The sequence below is a fragment of the Myotis daubentonii genome, chromosome 2 (assembly GCF_963259705.1).
Source record: "Myotis daubentonii chromosome 2, mMyoDau2.1, whole genome shotgun sequence".
Taxonomy (NCBI): Eukaryota; Metazoa; Chordata; class Mammalia; order Chiroptera; family Vespertilionidae; genus Myotis; species Myotis daubentonii.
The window spans coordinates 57,813,940-57,833,481 of NC_081841.1; the positions used below are offsets into that span (position 1 = coordinate 57,813,940).

The following is a 19,542-nucleotide window of genomic DNA, read 5'->3' on the forward strand; positions in this document are numbered from 1 at the left end:
GACACCCTACCTTTCACTGGCTGGATATGAAAGAAACTTACCCCTGGCCTGTGATGCCTGTAGTAATTCCATTCTCTCCAGGGTCCCTGTCCCCTTCCCATACTCTCTCACTGCTGAGCTTCTGAGGGAGTAAGCTTTTGCCACCAAGAAGGAAAGGAGATGAAGTGGGGGAATCCAGGGTCTTTGCGCTGCAAGGAAAGTGGCCAGGTCTTCTAGTTGAGTCTTCTTTGCCACTTGCCTCTCTTCCTCTCCCTTTGCCTTCCCAAATCACACAACTGCATCTGCATTTTCGATGCACTGCACCTCTGAATCCATCTTTTCAACCGAGCATGCTGACTACAGCTGTCCTTGATTAGGCTACTGTGCCGGGTGATCACCCAGCCCAAGAAGCTGCAGAACCAGGGCCTCCGTGTGGATGGGACCTGGGCCCATTGCTGTAACCACATCTAATTAGCTTGGTGGCTCGCCTGCAGCTGAATGTCCGTCATGGGGCTGAGAGCCGGCACCAACTCTACTGGAAGACAAAGGGCCACTGACTGGTCCATCAAGGTGATGACAACACGTGGGTGGCTGTGCCAAGCCTGTGTTGGCTGCTGGCCCAATACCACCCCACCCAGCCCTCTCCCAGGGCAAAACACTTTGGCTGCACATGAAGACCGAACAGCAGAATTGGCTACATGCTAAGCAAGTGCTGCAGCTGTTGGAGGCAGCACTGGCCATAGGATGCTATGGCCTCCCTGGTCCTGTGGATGATGTGGAAGTGAGCAAATGTCTGCATCAACTGAGCATGGATTTCAGGGACATCAGGGACTCTGCAGTTGGGAGATCTTGTACCTCTTCCCTCTTGGCCAAGAGAAGGACCCTACTGTAATAAGCTCTACTTCCAGTACCAGGTGCTCAAGGTCAGCAGGCTAGCCTGGGACAGTCTCCCATGGGCTGGCCCTCGAGCCCTTACCAGGTGCCCAACCAACACATACCACTCAGGTAACCTAACCAAGGCAACCTGGCTACGACGTGGAGGGCCTAGTTTCAAAATTAGATCTAACTCCAAAATTCCTGCTCTTAACCAAAACTACCCCATCCTCTCACTTCTCCAAGCAGCCTCTCCTCTAAACTCCTTTCCAGAACTGGGGTCATCTTGGGAGTCACTTCTCTGGTCCCTGGATCCCACTGTTGCTCTGACCTGCCTGTCTCCTTCTTCTACATGAAGCCAGAACTCTTGTACATGATGGAGTATCTGACCTACCACCTCCGTGCCCTTAGAGACTGAGGATACCCTGCCACCAGCCACAGCAGGAGGCACCCTCTAGGGGTGGCCCTCTCCCACCTCCAGTTCCCCACCTTGCCCAAGGCCATTCCCTGACCCACTTCTTCAAGAACAGACCACCAGCTCACCCCCTAGACAAAATCATTTCCTCTTTAATTGCTGTTGAAGATTCACACCACCTGTCTCTGAGGAGATGGGGACAATGCCCCCTCCCCTTCCCAATTACCTGGTCCTTTGCAAAATATTTTAGCCAGAAAAAAAAAAAAAAAAAAAAAGACCGGACACCACGGACACAGAGGACCCAAGGGCTGGGTTGACTGAGGGAGGCAGGGCTGGGCCAGGTAAGTCCACCCCACCACCCATTTTCTGAGGGTAGGGCAGGGGGCCTGGAAACCCTCCCAGCCACCTCACATCTTCTTACCCTGGCTGGGAGGGATCATGGGGTTGAGGGGTGGGTCTGGAGAAGCTCCAGTGGGAGGGAGGGGCTGTATATGAAAAATAGTGGGAGAGGGGTCCCATTGTAGGGGTGCCCCCTACCCCAGATCACCACGGGTGCTGCACAGTCACAGGTACGCAGTCACGGTCACAGACACTCACAACCCAAGAGCACCCCCACCCCACCCCACCCTCTTCCCACCCTTGGCTTTCCCTACCCTGAATCACCCTCCCCAAGCCCCTGCCCACCCCTGTCCCCTTGTTTGGGAACAAAGCAATAAATTACAAGGCTGCTACCCAGCCCCCTTAGCCTGCTCCTGCTCCATCCCTCCTCCCTCCTAAGATAGTAGTGAGGAGGGACCCAGGCTCTTGGCTCCCCCAGCCCTTTAGCTTCCATCCATGGGTGGCTTTAGGGGGACGTCTTGATTTCCACTCCTCATGGTCCCTTTCACGGAAAGGGTTGGGGACCCCCCTACCCCTCATGGGCAGCAGGGGTCCTGCCCCTCGCTGCCCTTCCCCTTCACTGGGCAGTGAGATTAGCATGGAAGGGGTGGGGTCCCTTATTGTCCCCAAGTCCCGGGGCCAGCCCTCCCCGAATTAAGCCCTCCCTCTGGCGTGGCGTCGCCCCAGGAGCCAGCCTGGGGGTGTGCTCCAGGCCTTGGGATTGTCAAGCACAGGCAGGACTGGAGCGTTCCCCCGCCCTTAGGGGGCGCGAGTGGGCATGGTTGGCCCGGGAGCAGGGAAGCGCGGTCGTCCCCTTCCTCAAACACCAAACCGGTAGACCCAGAGCCATCCAAGGGAGCCAACAGCGGAGAGGGGGCGTGTTGAGCGGGGTCTCCATGCCTCGTTGTGGAGAGGGAGGTGAGTCTGTGTCTTCTGGGAGGGGTGAGGGCTGTGCCTTCGTGGGGGGAAGAAGTGCTCTCATGGGGCGGGGGGCGGGTTGGAGTGGTGAGTGGGTGCATCTGTCCAGCGGTCCACCCGGTGCGGTCGTGCCCGGCCCGTGAGGGCGTCTCTCCCGCTGGGCAACTAGACCAGCGCGACGGGGGCGTCGGCGCGGCCCATGCTGGCGGCGCTGCTCCGGCGGCGGGGGCTGGGCGTGGCGACGATGCTGGGCGTGGTGGCCGCGCTGGGCGTGGTGGCGGCGCTGCCGCCCTCGCCGGGGCAGCCGTGCTGGAGGAGGATGTCGGCGCACAGCTGGCTCCCTGCCTGGCGCGCGTAGAACAGCGCGGTGCGGCCCTGCGCGTCCCGGGCGGCCACGTCGGCGCCGTACTGCGGGCGGAAGCGGCCGGTGACCGCGCAGCCCCGGGAGGTCGCCCGCACGCCGCGCCCCCAGACTCCCAGGCCCACCAGAGGGTCCCGGTGAGGACACAGGCTCCCCCTGCCTGGCCGTTTCCGAGAGGGAGCCCTCCAGACCCCTTCACCCACCCCCACTCACTTACCCACAGCAGCAGCTGCGTGATGACGACGTGGGCGAGCTCGGCCGCCAGGTGCAGTGGGGAGCGGAGCTGCGGGTCTTCCACGCTGGTGTCTAGCGGCCCGTGTCGCGCGTGGGCCAGAAGCAGGAGGACGGCGGCCACGTCCTGGGCCTGCACTGCAGCCCACAGCTGGCGGCCCAGAGGCTCCTCCGGACAACCCAGCGGCGCCAGGAACAGCAGCTGCTCGTACTTGGCGCGAATCCATGACTCACGCTCCTCCCTGCAAGACCAGGATCGATGGGAAAGGCTCTCGGGACCCTCCCTCCCCCCCGGGTGGACCCTCTCGGGAGCCCCCCAATCTGTTCCCTCGCACATACCGCGAGGAGTCCCGCGTGGGCTTGGCTCGGCCCCGCGTGTTGCTCTCCCACACGCGGTTGGCCATATCGTTGCCAATTGCCGTCAGCACCAGGGTCAGCTCCCGAGGCCAGTCGTCCAAGTCCAGCGAGCGGACGCGGGACAGGTGCGTGCCCAGGTTCCGGTGAATGCCGGAACACTCGATGCAGATGAGCGCGCCCAGGTTTAAGCTGGCCCACGTGGGGTCTGGGGACGGAGTGAGAAATTGGCTCCCCGCAGAGCCAACACGGGCACCCACCCCGAAATCGCCAACGCCCACGAATCACACTCCCTCCCAGGCCCCTCCACTGCCCCCTTGCGCTCACTGGGAGCCCCGCAGTCCACGCAGATACAGTTTCCCTTGGCGTTCCGGATCGCCTGGATAGCCACGGCTTCGCTTTGGCTGTCTGTGCGCAGCTGCAGAAAGGGCTGGGGTTATTACTGACTCTCCCGGGGACCCCTTCTCCAGACACTCACCTCTGCTTTCCCCCCAAACCTTTCACCCCCATTACCTTGACCTTGCTGCTCTCACAGCATTGCAGACTGGCTAGGATCTGACTCTCAATTGCCTGGACCCAGGCATCCCGCTCCTCAAAACTGGCGGCCTCAAAGTGCCACGTCTGACCAGTGCTGGACACGATCAAGAACTCGAAGTTTTCCTCTGGGTGGGGGGATGGGATGGGGTCATGAGGGAGAGAGTTCAAACAGGAGCTGCCTTCCCCAAACCTTCCTCCCTGATGTCCATCCCAAGCCCCTGGGAGTGGGCAGAAGGGCTGGGGAAGCAGAGGTGGGGGAGAGCAGGAAGCCCGAGCACATGCAGGGGAAGGCAGGGGCACCCCCACCCCTCTGCAACCCAGCTGAGCGCCCCTCCCAGCTCCCCGCTTGTTACCTGCTTTATAAATATTTCTTAAACTACCAAAGGATTTTAGTTTCCACATTTTGCGCTTGGCTGGTTTCCCGAAGCGAAGGATATAGAGATAGAATAGAGAGCAGAACAGAGAAAAAGACCAAGAAAGAGAAAAAGAGGTAGATGGAGAGAAGGAGAGAGAGTGCCAGAGTGCCAGAGACAAAGCAGGACAGACAGATGGGGAGAGAAAGCAGAACTAAAGTCAGTGGCCCCGGAGCAGAGTAGAGCGGAAGCCAAGAGCCATGAGAGCAGGCAGATCTGGAGGCTGGGCCTGAGCACCCAGCAGAGAGCAGGGGCGGTGGGGACCGGTTATCATGGTCAATGAGGAGCCGGGTCTCTGGGAGGGGAAGGGATGGTCAGGAACTGAGTAAACATGGGGAAAGGGTACAGAAGGTGGGTCACAGGCCTGGGGTGAGGGGGCCTGGGGTTGAGAAGTCTTAAGGATTTGGGGGCTTCTCTGGGGTCAAGAGCTGTCAGGGGAGCTTGGTGATCATAGGAAGTTACTGGGAACAGGGGCTGGATGGTCAGGAGCTGAGGAGTTAAAGGGGGACGTTGAGATCAGGGGCTGAGTCCCTGGGGGTCATGGGGCCCTGGGTGCAGGAGCTGAGGTGGTAAACAGAGTTGAGGGCAGGAAGGGGAAGTAGAAGGTCATCAGGAGAGAGGTCATTGGGCACAGGGTGCTGGGACTGCTGGGCTAAAAGGCATTGACTGGGCAACAAGAGGAAGGACAAGGGCTGAGGGGTGTCCATTCACTTTTTCACTAAATTGTGTGCAAAGTGGTAATGATAGTCAAGCACTCAGCTCAGACACTTTTCCTCCTCCTGCAGGAACTAGGCCAGGGGTCTAGAGTTGGGGGTGAGGGTCCAGAGTGGGAGTGCAACTGCCCACCAACGCCTCACCTTCAGCCTGCCCAGAGGAGCCTTCAGTCTTGGACGGCGTTGTCAATTTTTTCCTCCTCTGCTTCTTCACCATGGGAGAAGGAGGAGGTTCCCGGCTCAGGGGGCTCAGGTCTCCAGATGGGGTACAGTCTTAGGAAGGGGGACACAGCTGCCTCAGTTGCCCCTCCACAGATTTCCTGATTTCATCACAGCCTGTCTCCTCCCCTGAACTAGCTTTGGCATTTTAGGGTTCCCTCCTTTCAACTGTCCCTCTCCAGGAGGTCCTCCTGGATTATTCCTGAGGTGGGCAGATGAGTGGTTTAGAGTCAGACCTGTACTCAGATCCGGGCTCTGCCACTTACTGGCCTTGAGACCTTGAGCAAGTCACTTAATCTTCTGAGCCTCAGTTTCTTCATCCCTAAAATGGGGATAATCATCTTGACCTGACAAGGTTGTTGTAAGGATTACTTGTTACAATGTTACTTGCTATTTTAAATAAATTAAGAAAAATATAGATAGATAGATAGATTTCTAAGCATTCCAAACACTGAATACTGACTATGTGCTAGACAATGTTCTCATTTTTTTTTAAGCTTTAAAGCAACTCTTTCAAATAGAAACTGTTATCTCTATTTTATAGATGAGGAAACTGAGTCATGGAGAGATCAAGTAACTTGCCCCCACTGGCAAGCCAGGATTCAAGTTCACGCAATTTAGCTCTAGAACCCGCTTGTCTTAAACATCATGATAAACATGATAATGGTGAGCTTGGTGCCTGCACCCAGTAGATGCTTAACGTATGCACTCATGCATTGGATTCCAGTCTCCAAGCTTCCACCCCAAGTTCATTTCCCACCCACATCCCATCTGGATCTGAAAGATAGTGGATGGAAGATGGGTCCTCACTGACCAGTGCTGAGGGCTCGGGCCAAATTCCGGTCTGGCTTCAGCAAGTGTTTGGATGTCTGGTCTGATGGTGGCTGCAGGGAACTGGGGCTGGGGCTTGAGCTTGGCGTGGGAGTAGTGGCTTCTGTTGGAAGGAGAAGAATATAAAACCTCAGTGAGCCACTCGGTCTCTGGGCCCATGCCTTCGTGGTACGTCTTTATCACCCACCTTCTCACTTATCCAGTCCCTACTTCCCTATACCCCTCCTTTCCCCCTAGCCCTGGCCCCTCTCCTGCCCTCTGTCATGAGCCCCACTCACCAGAGCCTTCACCCATCTGGACAGTGCTCATGTCCTTGACGAGCCCATTGATGCTGGCTGAGGGGCCAAAAGCAGAGATGGCCCGTGGGGGCCGCTTGCCAGGGACTTTGACTGTTGTTCGTAGCAAGTCCATCTCCTTGCCGTGGGTACTGTGGATGTAGTCCTGGAGGGGCACAGGGGTTAAGAAAATAGGGAAGGTTGGGTTCCTTGGCGGTGCTGGGAAGCAACCAATAGTAGGGAATAGAGAAGGACTCAAGAGGGGGCGCTCTTAAATAAAAGAAAAAAAATTTTTAAAGAAAAGAAAAATGTCTGGCCAGCATGGCTTAGTGGTTGAGTATCGACCCATGAACCAGGCAGTCACGGTTCAATTCCCAGTCAGGGCACATGCCTGGGTTGGGTTTTGGGCTCGATCCCCAGTGTGGGGTGTGCAGGAGGCAGCCAATCAATGATTCTCTCTCATCATTGATGTTTCTATCTCTCTCTGCCTCTCCCTTCCTCTCTGAAATCAATAAAAATGTATATAAAAAAGGGGGGCTCTTAGAGCTCAATGGGCTGGGATGAGCCAAACAATGTCAGCATTGTCTCCTCCAGAAAGCATTCCCTGAAGGGCAGGCCAGGTGGAGGCCCTGTCTCCATGCTCTCCCACTAGGTGGAAAGTCCCTGGGGAGACATAGTTACCTTTTCATCCCCGGGCTGGGCACCTGGGAGGTACCTAACCTTCAACATGCTTGCTAAACTTAAGAGAACCGGACGATGCCGAAACCGGTTTGGCTCAGTGGATAGAATGTCGGCCTGCAGACTGAAAGGTCCCAGGTTTGATTCCGGTCAAGGGCACGTACCTTGGTTGCGGGCACATCCCCAGCAGGAGATAGATGTGCAAGAGGCAGCTGATCGATGTTTCTCTCTCATCGATGTTTTTAACTCTCTATCTCTCTCCCTTCCTCTCTGTAAAAAATCAATAAAATAAAAAAAAAAAGAGAGAGCCAGACGAGCTTCCCAGAAATACTAGTGTTTGTCAGAGGCACAGACTCGTAGAGCTGGAAGGGCGTCTAAGGCCAGCACTGTGGCAGCCAGCCTCTGCCACTCACGTTAATGCTGGGGTGGTAAAGTAGGAAGCCGTTACTGGACAGGGTCACGTATTTCTTCTTCCATTCTTTGTTCAAGGAATTGCCACTTCGCTTTAGTAGAAAGCTCTGCAGTGTGGAGAAAGACATGTGGGTGAGCCCAGTTAGGATCAGCTACCTCCAGCCTGCCCTCAGCCCTGGACCACCCACCTGTTTAATGGGAATGGCTCGCCCACTCCCTGTTGTCTCTCCCCGACTGTCCAAGCTCCGCTTTTCAGAGTCACTGCCCCGGCGATTCTGGAATGGTTATTGGCATCAGTTAGAGCAGCGGTTCTCAACCTGTGGGTTGCGACCCCTTTGGGGGTCGAATGACCCTTTCACAGGGGTCGCCTAAATACATCCTGCATGTCAGATATTTACATTACGATTCATAACAGTAGCAACATTACAGTTATGAAGTAGCAACAAAAATAATTTTATGGTTGGGGGTCACCACAACATGAGGAACTGTATTAAAGGGTCGTGGCATTAGGAAGGTTGAGAACCACTGAGTTAGAGGATGGATGGAGGGATACACTGATGGAAGGACAGGAAAGACAAATGAATAAGGGTCCAAAAGAGGGGTCTAGGGACCAGGGAAGATGGGCAGGTAACGGAGGACAGGGGATGGGGGTCAGCATATCCAATACCGCAAAAAGGCTGGTCCTGCGCTTGGCTGCCCGGTGCAGGGACCCTGGGGTGCTCAATCCAGCCACTGCCACTGCCTCAGCTCGGAGCTCGCGGTGACCGACATTGGGTGAGGACGGGAGGGAAGAAGAGTAGTCGCTAGTGTGGCCCCCGTTACTAGCCTGGAGAAGTCAAAATAGCTGAAATGCTCCCATCCCACCAAGCTACAGTTACATCTAGTTATGAGGAACCCGGGAAATTCCTCGATCTCATCACCATTTACTTGTATTAGCATTAATAAGAAAACTCCTCACTAGCATAGTCATAGTGCTTTAGTTTTACAAAGTCGACCTCACAAGTTTTTGCCATATAATTTTCCTAAAAACCTTGGGAGGTTTAGGTGACTTGCTCAAGGACATTGCAAACGATGTCTGAAACCGTGTGGCTTTCCAGTCCAATGCACTTTCTACAAATGGTGTCACTACCATTCCCACCTGCCCCCCCTCCTCCAGCCTCCTTGGGCGCTCTGAACCTATCCTTGGATCACCAGCCACTCAGATTCTTACCAGCCCCTCTGTGGACCCGGAAGCCCCAACTCACCTGCCCAGCTACGGGAGTGGAAGCAGCTGAGTGGCTTGGGGAGCTGGGCAGGGATTTGCAGGCAGCCAGAAGCTGTTGCTGTTTGCGTAAGGTCACCACCTTCTGGGCCACTGGAGGTGGGAGGGGAAGGGGGTGTGAGTAGGGCAGATACCCAAGAACACCCTCTGGTGCCCAGCTTTGAGAAATCCCCAAGAGATAACGTAGGCCCCAAGTTTCTTATCAGTGTGGCCTTCGTGCCACATGTAACCCTGCCAGCTCCTCCAGTCCAGAAAGACCTGTGGCTATTACGCAAGACCTCTCTGACCTCCCTGGTCCCCCTGCCTCCCGCACAGGCGAATGACCGACTATCACCCACAGAGCGAGGCCCGGATGCGCAGCCTCTAAGACTATCCTCTAGCCCCGTTCCCCACATTTGCTGGGATGACCACACTCACCCTCCTGGAAGACCCGGTCCACATTGAGCCCATAGGTCGCACAAGTCTCGTAGTAGCTGCAGCGTTTCATGTCTGCGCACAGAGCTCTGGCACGAGCATCACCCACGACCCGAGGGGAAGAAGCACTGATCCTGTCTGAGGGCGCAGGAAAGGAGCGGGATCAAGGCCCCCTCCCCACTTTTCCTGCTTTCCTTTCCCTTGGGCTCCAGTCCCAGGCTGGACCCACTAGGGACAGGGTCTGAAAGAACCTCTCCTGTGGCCAGTGGAACGGAGTACATAGCCTTTTGTAAGGTCTGGACCCAGCTCAAATGCCCAGCTGCATTATGAGTCGGCGGAGTGCGCTCTGTATGGGTCTTCAGAAAACACTGCAGAGTCGGTGGAGCTTCCTGACAAGGTCTACAATGGTTGGGACTCACAAGTGACAATCACCCTGTCCTGAGAGTCCAATGAACCCTGAACTGAAAGGGAGAACGCCTGGCACGTGAACTAGGAAAAGGCTGGAGAGCCGTGCGTAACAGGTGGCCTGCTCCCTCTGCCATGGGAAGGCTGGAGGCAACAGGTGGAAGCAGGCACCTGCTGGACAGGCATCCAGACAGCCCTGCGGCCTCACGCAGGTGGTGGTGGAAGGAGCTTTTCTCGGCCCTGGTGGAGAGTCTGAGCACCTCTGAATCACTTCTCTAAAAGGTTTTCTGCCCTCTGTGTTTTCTCCATCATTTCATTTGTGCTTTATCTTTGCTTTGAATAGGTTCCTTTGAAAGGTGTCAGCCTGACCCAGCTGTAGCAAGGGAGAGTGGAAAAGGCTTTCTATCAGCACTAGGGACTGAGCTTTTGTTTACCATGGTGATGGCATCGGGAAATGAGAGCATAAGAACACAAGGCAGGCAACATCTCAGAGGATGGAGACTGCTACTGTCCCTTCCTCCCTCCCGGGAGAGCCTCCTCTCTGCTTGGGTCCTGGGAAGTTTGTGTTGGCTTAATGGCTCCCTGATCTGGAGACCAGGCTCCTTCCAGAGGTAACTAGAATCCACGTGGCCACTTCTATACCTTACCAAGTTCTCTCGTGTGCTGGGCAATAGCCCAGTAGCCATCGTAGTACCTTCCCAGCCCCTCTTTACCTTGCGTCCCCACCAATGCCAGCGCCAGACCTCCTCGTCCCTCCCCCCGAAGGGAGCTCAGCTGCCCGTGGAGACGGCTCACAGCCTGGAAACTGTTCTCATCCTCCAAGCTGAAGACCAAGATCACAGCATCTGCCCAGCCTGAGAACTTGCGGGGGGTGAGAGGACAAAGAGAGGGTCAAACAAGTCCATTTCTTTCAATGCTATTCCCAGTTAGACCTGGGAAACCAGAGCCCACTCCCTTGGCCAGTGCTGACCCCAGCAAGCCTGACTACCCCATACCTCACCCCTCACCTTGGCATCAGGTGCCCCAGCTTCCTCTCGGATCAACACCAGATGAGTCTGTCCATCCACCAACATCTCTTTCTTGTGCTGCTCACCTGTGCAGAAAGGTTGGAAGTGGTAGGTCAGAGGTCACAGGTCACCAGACCACCCCATTATCCCTCTACTTTAGCTGTCATGGCCTCATCCTTCCCTCTGGTCTCCATTCCCACCTAGTCATTGATCACACTATCTAGTCATTAATCCTGGATCCTTGACCCCAATCCTTAGTTTACTATGACTCCTATGAACTCACTCTCTGTCTTCTCCAGCACCTGGTATGAACCAGTCAGGAATCGATGGATGAGCGATGACTTCCCACTCCGGGCATCGCCCAGTACACCCTGCAGACAAGTTTGTAGAGCAGAGATTATGGAAGTTGAGAGGCGGCAGTATGCTTGAGTCTGGAGAACTTGAAGAGATTTGGCAGTGTTAAATCATCCAAGGAGGGTCCCACAGGGCCAAGATGACAGTCAGGAGCGTGTCTGGGAAGATCAGGCCAGGAGTGTGGCAAGAAATAATCACAAAAAGCTGAATAATGTCAGCAACTCAGTACCATTTGTGTGTGTGTGTGTGTGTGTGTGTGTGTGTGTGTGTGTTGTGCTGTTTAGAAAACATACTAGATGTGTGTATAGGGGGGAGGGAGCATGTCAAAGCCCTAGGCCAGTGATGGCGAACCTATGACACGTGTGTCAGAGGTGACACGTGAACTCATTTTTTTGGTTGATTTTTCTTTGTTAAATGGTATTTAAATATATTAAATAAATATCAAAAATATACATCTTTGTTTTACTATGGTTGCAAATATCAAAAAATTTCTCTATGTGACACGGCACCAGAGTTAAGTTAGGGTTTTTCAAAATGCTGACACGCTGAGCTCAAAAGGTTCGCCATCACTGCCCTAGGCACTGGTTGAAAAGTTTTACCCAATTCTAGGCAATAGAATATGAAGGACTATAGGAGAGATGCCAGAAGTGAGGAGAAGCCTGAAAGACAACCATGGATACATAGAGAAAAGGAGACTAAAGAAAAAGTTGTGCATATAAGCATAACCAATGGACATAAGACACTGGGGGGTAGGGGAGGCCAGGGGATTGTCAAGGGCGGGGAAATAAAGGAGACATATGTAATACTCTTTGTAATACTTTAAGCAATAAAACAATAAAAAATAAATAAAAATTATGAACAACAACAACAAAACAAAAAAAAGAAAAGAAAAAGTTGTGAGGATGTGTGAAGCCTCAGGAAGGTGCCGCGAAGGTAGAATCTCAGGAGAACTAAAAAAATGATCCCCTTTTCTCACAGAGAGAGGGGAAGGAAGAGATGAAGGAGAGAGAGTGGAGGGCGCAGTGAACAGGAGGTCAGCCTTCCTGCAGACAAGGGGACCAGGTTACCTACCAGGCGCAGTTCAGGAATGGAGCGGCTCAAAGTCCATTCCTGGCTATTGACCACAGCCTCTGCAATGGGAAAGGAGCCATAAGAGGGGATGCTCCAGGCTCAGGAGGACTTCCAACCCTCGCCACCCCTCCTCCTTAACCCTCAGAACCCTGCCTGGGCTGGGGAGCTGCGTGGAAAGGCTAGGGTTGAGAGTGGTCCCCAGTCCTCCCATCCTAGCCAGCTCTCGGCACAGCTGTTGCTGCCGCTCAGTGGTTGCTTAGCAACGGAGTCAGCAAGACGAAAATACTTCACTTGGCATCTCCCTTAAAACACATCCCCAAACTGTAAGTCCCTGCCCCAGACCTTGAGACCAGGGCTCTGACAGTGGTGGGTCCTTTCCTCTGGAAGAATGTGGGGGTCTCCTACCCAAAGGCCTGTCTGATTCCCGGGCTGACCCTGGGAGGCGGGGCTGGGACATAGAAGGGAGTGGATCTTCCTCAATCTCCATGTCACAGGAGGGAAACTGAGGTGAGGGATAAACCTTCCCTTGTTCAAGGTCAGTGGCTGAAGGCCCTGGCCCCTCCCCACAGCCGGAGGAATGGTGCTTGGATTTTCTGTGCCCCCTTCTCCCATAACCGTCCCCACCAGCATGCTCCAAAAGAAATATGGGCAAGGGCTCCACTCCCTGGCGGAGAGAAGCCACAGGCCTGGAGGAGTGGGAGGAGGCAGGATGCTCCTTCCGCCCGCCGGTCCAGCCCCCGCGCCTGACACTGGCCGGACGTTCCCGGGGTGCCGCAGCTGCGGCGGGAACTCTGGGATCCGGAGCCATCTGCTCCCACCCGCTCCAGAGCCAAACCCCGGGAGCCGCCCCCGCTCACGGACCTGCCTCCCCTCCAGGAGTGTGAGCTAAACCATGAGTCCCTCGCCTCTCTTCCAGGAGAAAAAAAGATAAGAAATAAAGACACCCCCTCCCCGGAATGAAACACCACCTTCTCCGTACCCCCTCCCAAGGCTCCAGGGGGTAAGAATTGCCTTTGCAGCAGTCCCCCCCTTCCCCTCGAGTCACTCCTGGTCAGCCCCCTGGGGGTTTCCATTAGGCTCTGGGGCCTGGGTGGGCAGTGGGGGGAGTGAGGCTTCCTTCTGCCCCCTCTCACTTCACGTTCAAGTACCCGGCACCATCCAGGCCCTAGCACTCCCTGGCTCCCCAATCCACCTGCATGGAAAGAAACCGAGCCCCTTCCTGCTGCCTCGCCAGCCTGCTCTCAGCCCGGGGCCTGACCTGGCCCTGGCCAGGAGCTGCCTGCAAGGGCATTCTCACGCCACCTGCCCCCAGTGCTGGGGGAAACTGAGCTCCCTAATCCCTTTCCCCTTCCATGTCCCTCTGGACCAGGCAGAGTCCTGCTTCCAGGCTCCCAGACTCCAGCTGCGGCTGGAAGTGGGGGTCTGGAGCTTGAGCAATTTCCAGCAGTCTCTCTGACCAAGGGTATTCTTCTCCCAGAAAGCTCCGAGGCTTTCCGAATCCCCCTGAAATCAAGTCACTTCTCCTGTCCCACCACGTCGCTACTCGCCCCCGTCAGGACCTCTTAGTCCTTACCCCAGTCCTTGGCAGAGAGGGCAGCCCGGCTGCTCTGCCCACCAGGAGAGAAGCTCCCCCAGTTCCGCCCTGCACAGGCTCCCCCAACCCAAGCTGAGCCTCCCAGGCGCCCTCCCCTCCCGGTTCTCAGACTCTGGTCCTACTCACTAGGGGAGGTGCGGAGCTCGGTGCCCAGCAGCTCCCGGGACCCGCTGCCAGAAGCCAGGCCTGGGGGCCCAGCGGGGGGCCCGGAGCCAGGAGGCCCCCCTGTGCTCTTGGTGAAGATGCCGCTGATAAACTTGAGCATCTTGCGATCCCGAGTGGACGCTCGGCCCCCCTCCCGGCCCCGCTTCAGCCCCGGAGCTGGGGGCTCCAGGGCGTTTGGCGGTGCAGGCCCCGTTGGCATCGCGGAGGCGACGGTGAGAGCAGCGCCTGGAGCCGAGGTGGCCGGGATGGTTAGTGGAGGAGGAGAGCCGGCAGGTGGTCCGGGGTGCAAGTCACTGTTGTCCAAGGTCTTACTCTTGCCTTTCCGGGGGGACAGCTTCCCTCGGGCTCCGGGCCCCGCTCCGACCCCACCGGAGGTCGTGGCTGCCGTGCCTCCCGCCCCTGCGGCGGCCGCGGCGGAAGCTCCCGTCCCGGCGCTGCTCTTTGACCCCTTGACCCTGGGCTTGCCCTCGCTCTCGGGCCATGACAGGCGGCTCCCTGCGCCCTTGCCCGCGCCGGCTTTGGCGCCACTCGTGGTCACGGTCTTGCAAGGCTTGGGAGCCGGCGGGGGAGGCGCCACCTTCAGCCTCCGGCTGCCAGTGCCCGGGTGCGGGGAGGACGAGCCGGGGACGCCCCCTCCCGCCCGGCCTTCAGGTTCTGGGCCCCCCCAGCTCGGGCTGCTGAGCAGGGGGCGCCGGGAGGAGGTGGGAGCGGCCCCGGGCTTGGGGTCGGGGCTCAGCCCCCCGGAAAGCGGGGGCCCCGGAGGGGCGGCCCAGAGGGAGAGGCGGCGGCCGGGAGCCGGGGAGACGGGGCGGGCGGGACTGGCCGGAACCGGGGACAGGGCGGGGGTCTCGGCGCCCTCGGCGCCCCCCGCGCCCGCGCTGCTCGTGCTGATCCACAGCGCATCCTGCCGGTGGAAGAGACGCTCGTGCCGCTTCTTGCCCGGCTCCTCCGAGCCTCGGGGGCTGCCGGGATCCCCAGTCTCCGCGCCTCTGGTCCCAGGGGCGCGGGCTGCGACCGCAGACGGGGAAGGCGGCGGCGGAGGCACCGACTCGAGCTTGACCAGGGTCAGCGAGATGAGGTAGGTCGTTGTCCGGCGCTGAAGCGCGCCCGCGCCCCGGCTCATGGGGCCCCGAGACCCCCGAGCTGGGGAGGGGAGGGGACTCCCCTGGACTGCCTCAGGGGGGCCCGGCCATGGGGCCGCCCTGCTCGCCGCCCCCAGCCCCCGGACCCCGCTGAGCCCCCGGCCCGGCTCCGCTGTCGCCGCCGCCTCCGCCGCCTCCGCTTGCGCCCCCCTCCCATCACACGGGGCGCCCCCTCCCCATGCTCCCCGCCCTGCGCCCCCACCCCGTCGGAGCCCCGGGACCTTGGTGCTGCTCCAGGGAGGCGCGCCGGGCCCTGCACCCCGGCCTGGGTGGGGGCGCTGAATGGGCGGGGAGGGCGGGGAAGACAGGAGTGGGGGCAAATAGGGGAGAGGGAGGGAAAGAGGGACCTGAGGCTTGGGGAGAAGAGGAATGGGTGCGGGGGAGGCAAAGGCGGGGAATGGGCACTGAGGGACAGGGGCCGCGGGGGAGGGTCGGGAGGGGGTCCCTAGGAGGGTGGGGAGCTAAATGGGGCTGGTCGTGCGGGGGATTCGCAGGGGCGCGGGGAGGATGCTGGGGATGGAGATACAGTCGCCGGCGGGGGAGGAAGGGGGGAAGCCGGAGGGGTGGGGACCCACGGGTGTGGGGTCTAGGAGGGGAGGGGCGTGAGATGCGGGCGAAGGGTCCTGGGGGCTCGCCGGGGCTCGGCTCGGTCCGGATGCGCGCTGTGTCCGGGCGCTCCCCTCACATTGAGGAGGAGGCAGCCCCCACCCCCCCATCGCTCCCCCACCTTCTCTCTACCAGCACGGCTGTCTGCGAAGGCGGTGCAAAATCCAGGACTGGATTTCCCTCCCAAACCCTGGGCTGGATTCCCTGGAACTTGGACTCACCTACTCCAACACTCGAGCCCCCTCCCCAGCGCAGCACAGTCAGGGAGCGCGACTGTTGGGTGCGGCATTTAAGGACTAGGGTAAAAGTCAGTCTACGCGTGAACAGGCCACGGCGGAAACGGAGCACGTTCTGGGGAAGCTGATGCAGAAAAGCGGAGAACTCGGAAATGCCTTTCCCAGGACCCCTGGTCTCCCCCAGGCACTTGCATGTGCTCCTTCCCCATCACCCAGCCCTCTCGCCCACCTCCACCCCCACTCAGGCAATACATCCACGAGGCCACGCTTGGAACACAACTGTCCCAAAGTGAACTTGAAAAGTGCTCCCTGGGGACGCGGACAAACATGGAACTTAGCAGGATAGGAAGGAGGGGAGGGTGCCTCTTGCAGGGAGAGACCTGGGGGCTCAGAACAGCCCAGGCCGAAATGTGAGTCAAAGGCTGCAGCTGGAGGTGGAAGGAGAAGGACTATGTCTACAGACTGACACCCCCACCCCATGCTAAAATGCATCCCGTCTCCATAGCAACCCCAGCTCCAAGAGTGCCTCAGAAACAGCGGGGATAAGCCGAGAGGAGGGATCCGCATACATGGTGGTGTGTGTGTGGAGGGGGGGGGGCGCCATGTGATTTGGGGTTCATGGAGGCACCACCCTACAACTAGTTACCCACATGTGGGTTATTTAGCGCCCCCCCGAATATAAGGAGCCCCTCAGTTCCTGTACCTCCCACTCTCTAGGGACCCTGCAGTGCAAGGCGCACTGTCCTCAAGCCGGGGAAGAAGTATCCAGGGGTTAGGCCTATGGGGAAAGGAAATGGAGACCCCGCCACGACCAGGCTGGGGCGGGAATTAGGTGAGGACTCCCGCCAGCCTTGGAGAACCCACCCTTGGGTTCGGGGAGTCTCAGCGTTCCCCTAATTTGGCGTCCCATCCTCCTGACGCAGCCGAGACTATAATAGTGCTGTCGTGGGCGGCTCTTGGAGGCAGGAGCCCGTGGCGTGCGCGGCCTGGTAGGGGTGGAGGGTGGAGGGCGGTACGGGGATGCTGGATACCCTTTGTTTCCCCCTAGACCTGTACCCAATCCATCGGCAGCCTCCCCCCACCCCGCCCTTGCAGCGTCAAGATGACACCATCCCTAGGACAGGAGACCCCTCAGTAGTCTTTTCTAGAAGAGAGTGAAGGAGATTTGTTGATTCTGGCTTTTTTTTTTTTTTTCCTTCCATCGGTGGCCTCAGTTTTCCTTATATTCAAAGGGAACAGAATCCTGACTCCTGGGGAGAGTGGAACAAATCACTTACGAAGAGTGGAGTCTTCTCAGAGGTTCCAGCCTCTCCCCCCCACCCCCCCCACTCCCTCCTTCTCCAGAGCTGAGCAGAGGCCTCTACCTGCCCTAGACATGTCCTCTCCCCCCTTTTTTCCTACAGGAATGGGGCTTGGAGTTCCTCCCTAGGAGGCCCCATGGGGCCACTACCCCCCCCCCCCCCCCCCCCCGCCTTTCCAACAATGAATGCTGTAGGGAAGGTGTCAGCTGTAGTTCTTGGCAAAGGGTGGGGGACAGGAGGCACCAGCGTCAGAAGGGCAATAGGGAGGGTATTATCAGACTGTTCCCTTAGGAACCTGAACCAAACTGTTCCTTCCAAAAGCTGGGCTCTGGTGGCCTTTCCCATCAGAGAGATTTGGCAGGAGGTCTTCTTCACTGCCCCCATCTGCCACCCCCAAGTAGGCAGCTAAAAATGGAGAGGCTGGAAGAGACCAGGATATGGAGGATGTGCTTCTCCCAGACACTTTCATGAGCAAAGGAGTCTGCTTTTGTTAGCTCTCTGCCACCTCAGAGGTAATGAGAGGAGAACAGTCCGGAGAGACCTCCAGTTCCATCAGTTCTTTAGTGGTGGTGCCTCATGGATGGATGAGCCCTTCCTGCCAGGGCCCCACCACAGCGTTGAAGCTGGGGTGGGCAGGAGGATGTGGCGGATGGTGTTGCCATGGCAGCACTTCCTTCCTGTATTGTCATCACTTGTGCTAATGGCACTAAGAAGGTAGAGCGGAAGGTGTGTGGGGGGGAAGACAGGAACAGGAGCATGGGGAAGAGAGGGGACCAAGAAGAGTCCTGGGGGACTTCTCTGCACTTCGGCTGTGCAGAGCATGCTGCGTGAATGTTCGTGTGTGCCTGGGAACCTGGGATTCTCTGTATGGTCATTTTAATGTGTGTATGCATTTGTGTGTGTGTTTCTCTGTACAGCTGGAGAACAAGAGGTCACTGATCCCTCGTGGGTCCTGGGAATGAACACATTATCCAGTCCCAGAACCTCCTGCCCCAGGCTGCTTCCTGCCCCGGATTCCCCAGGCAGGGTCCAAGCCTACCCCATGCTCACCCACTTCTCCCTTTCCAGGAAGGTCAGCTCAGCAGTGACCTGTATTTTGATCCCCTAGGACAGTGGTTCTCAACCTTCTGGCCCTTTAAATACAGTTCCTCATGTTGTGACCCAACCATAAAATTATTTTCGTTGCTACTTCATAACCGTAATGTTGCGAATCGTAATGTAAATATCTGATATTCAGGATGGTCTTAAGCGACCCCTGTGAAAGGGTTGTTCGACCGCCAAAGGGGTCGCGACCCACAGGTTGAGAACCGCTGCTCTAGGAGCAGGCTCAGAGTTGGGGAAAGAGGAAGAATGACACCTCCCATGTCCTTTTCCAAATGTATTCTTCCCTAAATCCCAGCTCCACCTTGGGGACTACTAGGAAGTGGCTTACTGGGAAATGATGTATGACCCATTAAACCCTTCTATGCCCCTTCTGGCCCCCGAGACCCCCAAGTTGGGAGCTAACCCTTCTCTTACCTTGTATGCTGTTCAGTGAGGCCCGGATGCTGTCGCGAAGTTCCGAGTCGCCCACCCTCTCTGTCAGTTTCCTGAGGCGGCTTAGCGCCTGCTTGGCTACCTCATGCCGTCTGACTTCTGCTCTCACTGCAGCTACAGCCAGCTGCCTCTGGGCGTGCATGTTACCCAAACCTGCCTTGCCAGGCTAGCAGCAACCTCTGGCCCTGAAGCCCATGGCCCCCAGCCCCCAAACTCCAGCAGGCCCCTTCTGCTGTGCCCCAGAACTCCCCGCCCCTGCCCGCCCTTCCGTCTGTCGGCCTCACTTCCTGACTGGTAAGTTTCAAACCCACAGCCTGGGTCAGCACTACCTCCTGCACCTCCCACTCCCTCTAGTGTTGGCCCATCAGCTCTGCCAGCCAGCCTCTGCTAAGATTCCCCTGTCAGGTGGATAGAGAAACCTTAATAAGCATCCAAGCATCCTAGGGCCTCCTGTGGGAGGTGGCTAATTAAGATGGGTGTTGGTGCTGGGAGAATGTCGCAAGCCAGGTCCCAGGTGCAATCCTAAACTCTGGGTGACCTACAGATTTGTGTTCAGTCTCAAGCTCGCAGGAATTCATACACACTTGGCCTGTCACTCTTAGAGCCCTGCATTCCAGTTTATAGTTGTAATCACCACCCACTCTACACATCCAAAGAGCTTACATCCTTACCTCTTGCAATGTAACCCTTCCTCAGCCAGCTACCACGTCCTGGTTAAAAGGGTCAAGGGGTCAAGCAGTTATGGGGAGAAGAGGTTATGGAGAAGGACAGTAACCTATAACCAGGCAAAACCACCGTGCTCCATGTTCAATTATTTCCTTAATAATTAACTTGTCTATAACACAATAGTTAACAACACACCTT

At 57.3% G+C, this 19,542-nt stretch overlaps 1 protein-coding gene across 4 annotated transcripts; it reads right to left on the reverse strand.

Annotated features, from left to right (window-relative positions):
* Nucleotides 1-1,399: 1,399 nt before the first annotated feature.
* AGAP2 (ArfGAP with GTPase domain, ankyrin repeat and PH domain 2) lies at nucleotides 1,400-19,007 on the reverse strand. Of its 4 annotated transcripts, none has more exons than XM_059683397.1 (19): nucleotides 18,661-19,007; nucleotides 12,099-12,157; nucleotides 10,957-11,044; nucleotides 10,674-10,759; nucleotides 10,380-10,527; nucleotides 9,265-9,399; nucleotides 8,831-8,940; nucleotides 8,254-8,412; nucleotides 7,775-7,861; nucleotides 7,589-7,693; nucleotides 6,501-6,663; nucleotides 6,206-6,325; nucleotides 5,317-5,445; nucleotides 4,400-4,459; nucleotides 4,023-4,171; nucleotides 3,837-3,927; nucleotides 3,495-3,717; nucleotides 3,142-3,397; nucleotides 1,400-2,971 (listed from the first exon to the last, which is right to left on the reverse strand). In XM_059683397.1, exons 1-19 carry the CDS (start codon nucleotides 18,818-18,820, stop codon nucleotides 2,729-2,731), a joined length of 2,571 nt encoding a protein of 856 aa, XP_059539380.1. In that variant the 5' UTR covers nucleotides 18,821-19,007; the 3' UTR covers nucleotides 1,400-2,728. The 4 variants fall into 4 exon arrangements, with proteins under 4 accessions (XP_059539380.1, XP_059539378.1, XP_059539381.1 ...); XM_059683395.1 differs by lacking the exon at nucleotides 18,661-19,007 and adding an exon at nucleotides 13,819-15,722; XM_059683398.1 differs by lacking the exon at nucleotides 4,400-4,459.
* Between the last annotated feature and the right edge of the window lie 535 nt (nucleotides 19,008-19,542).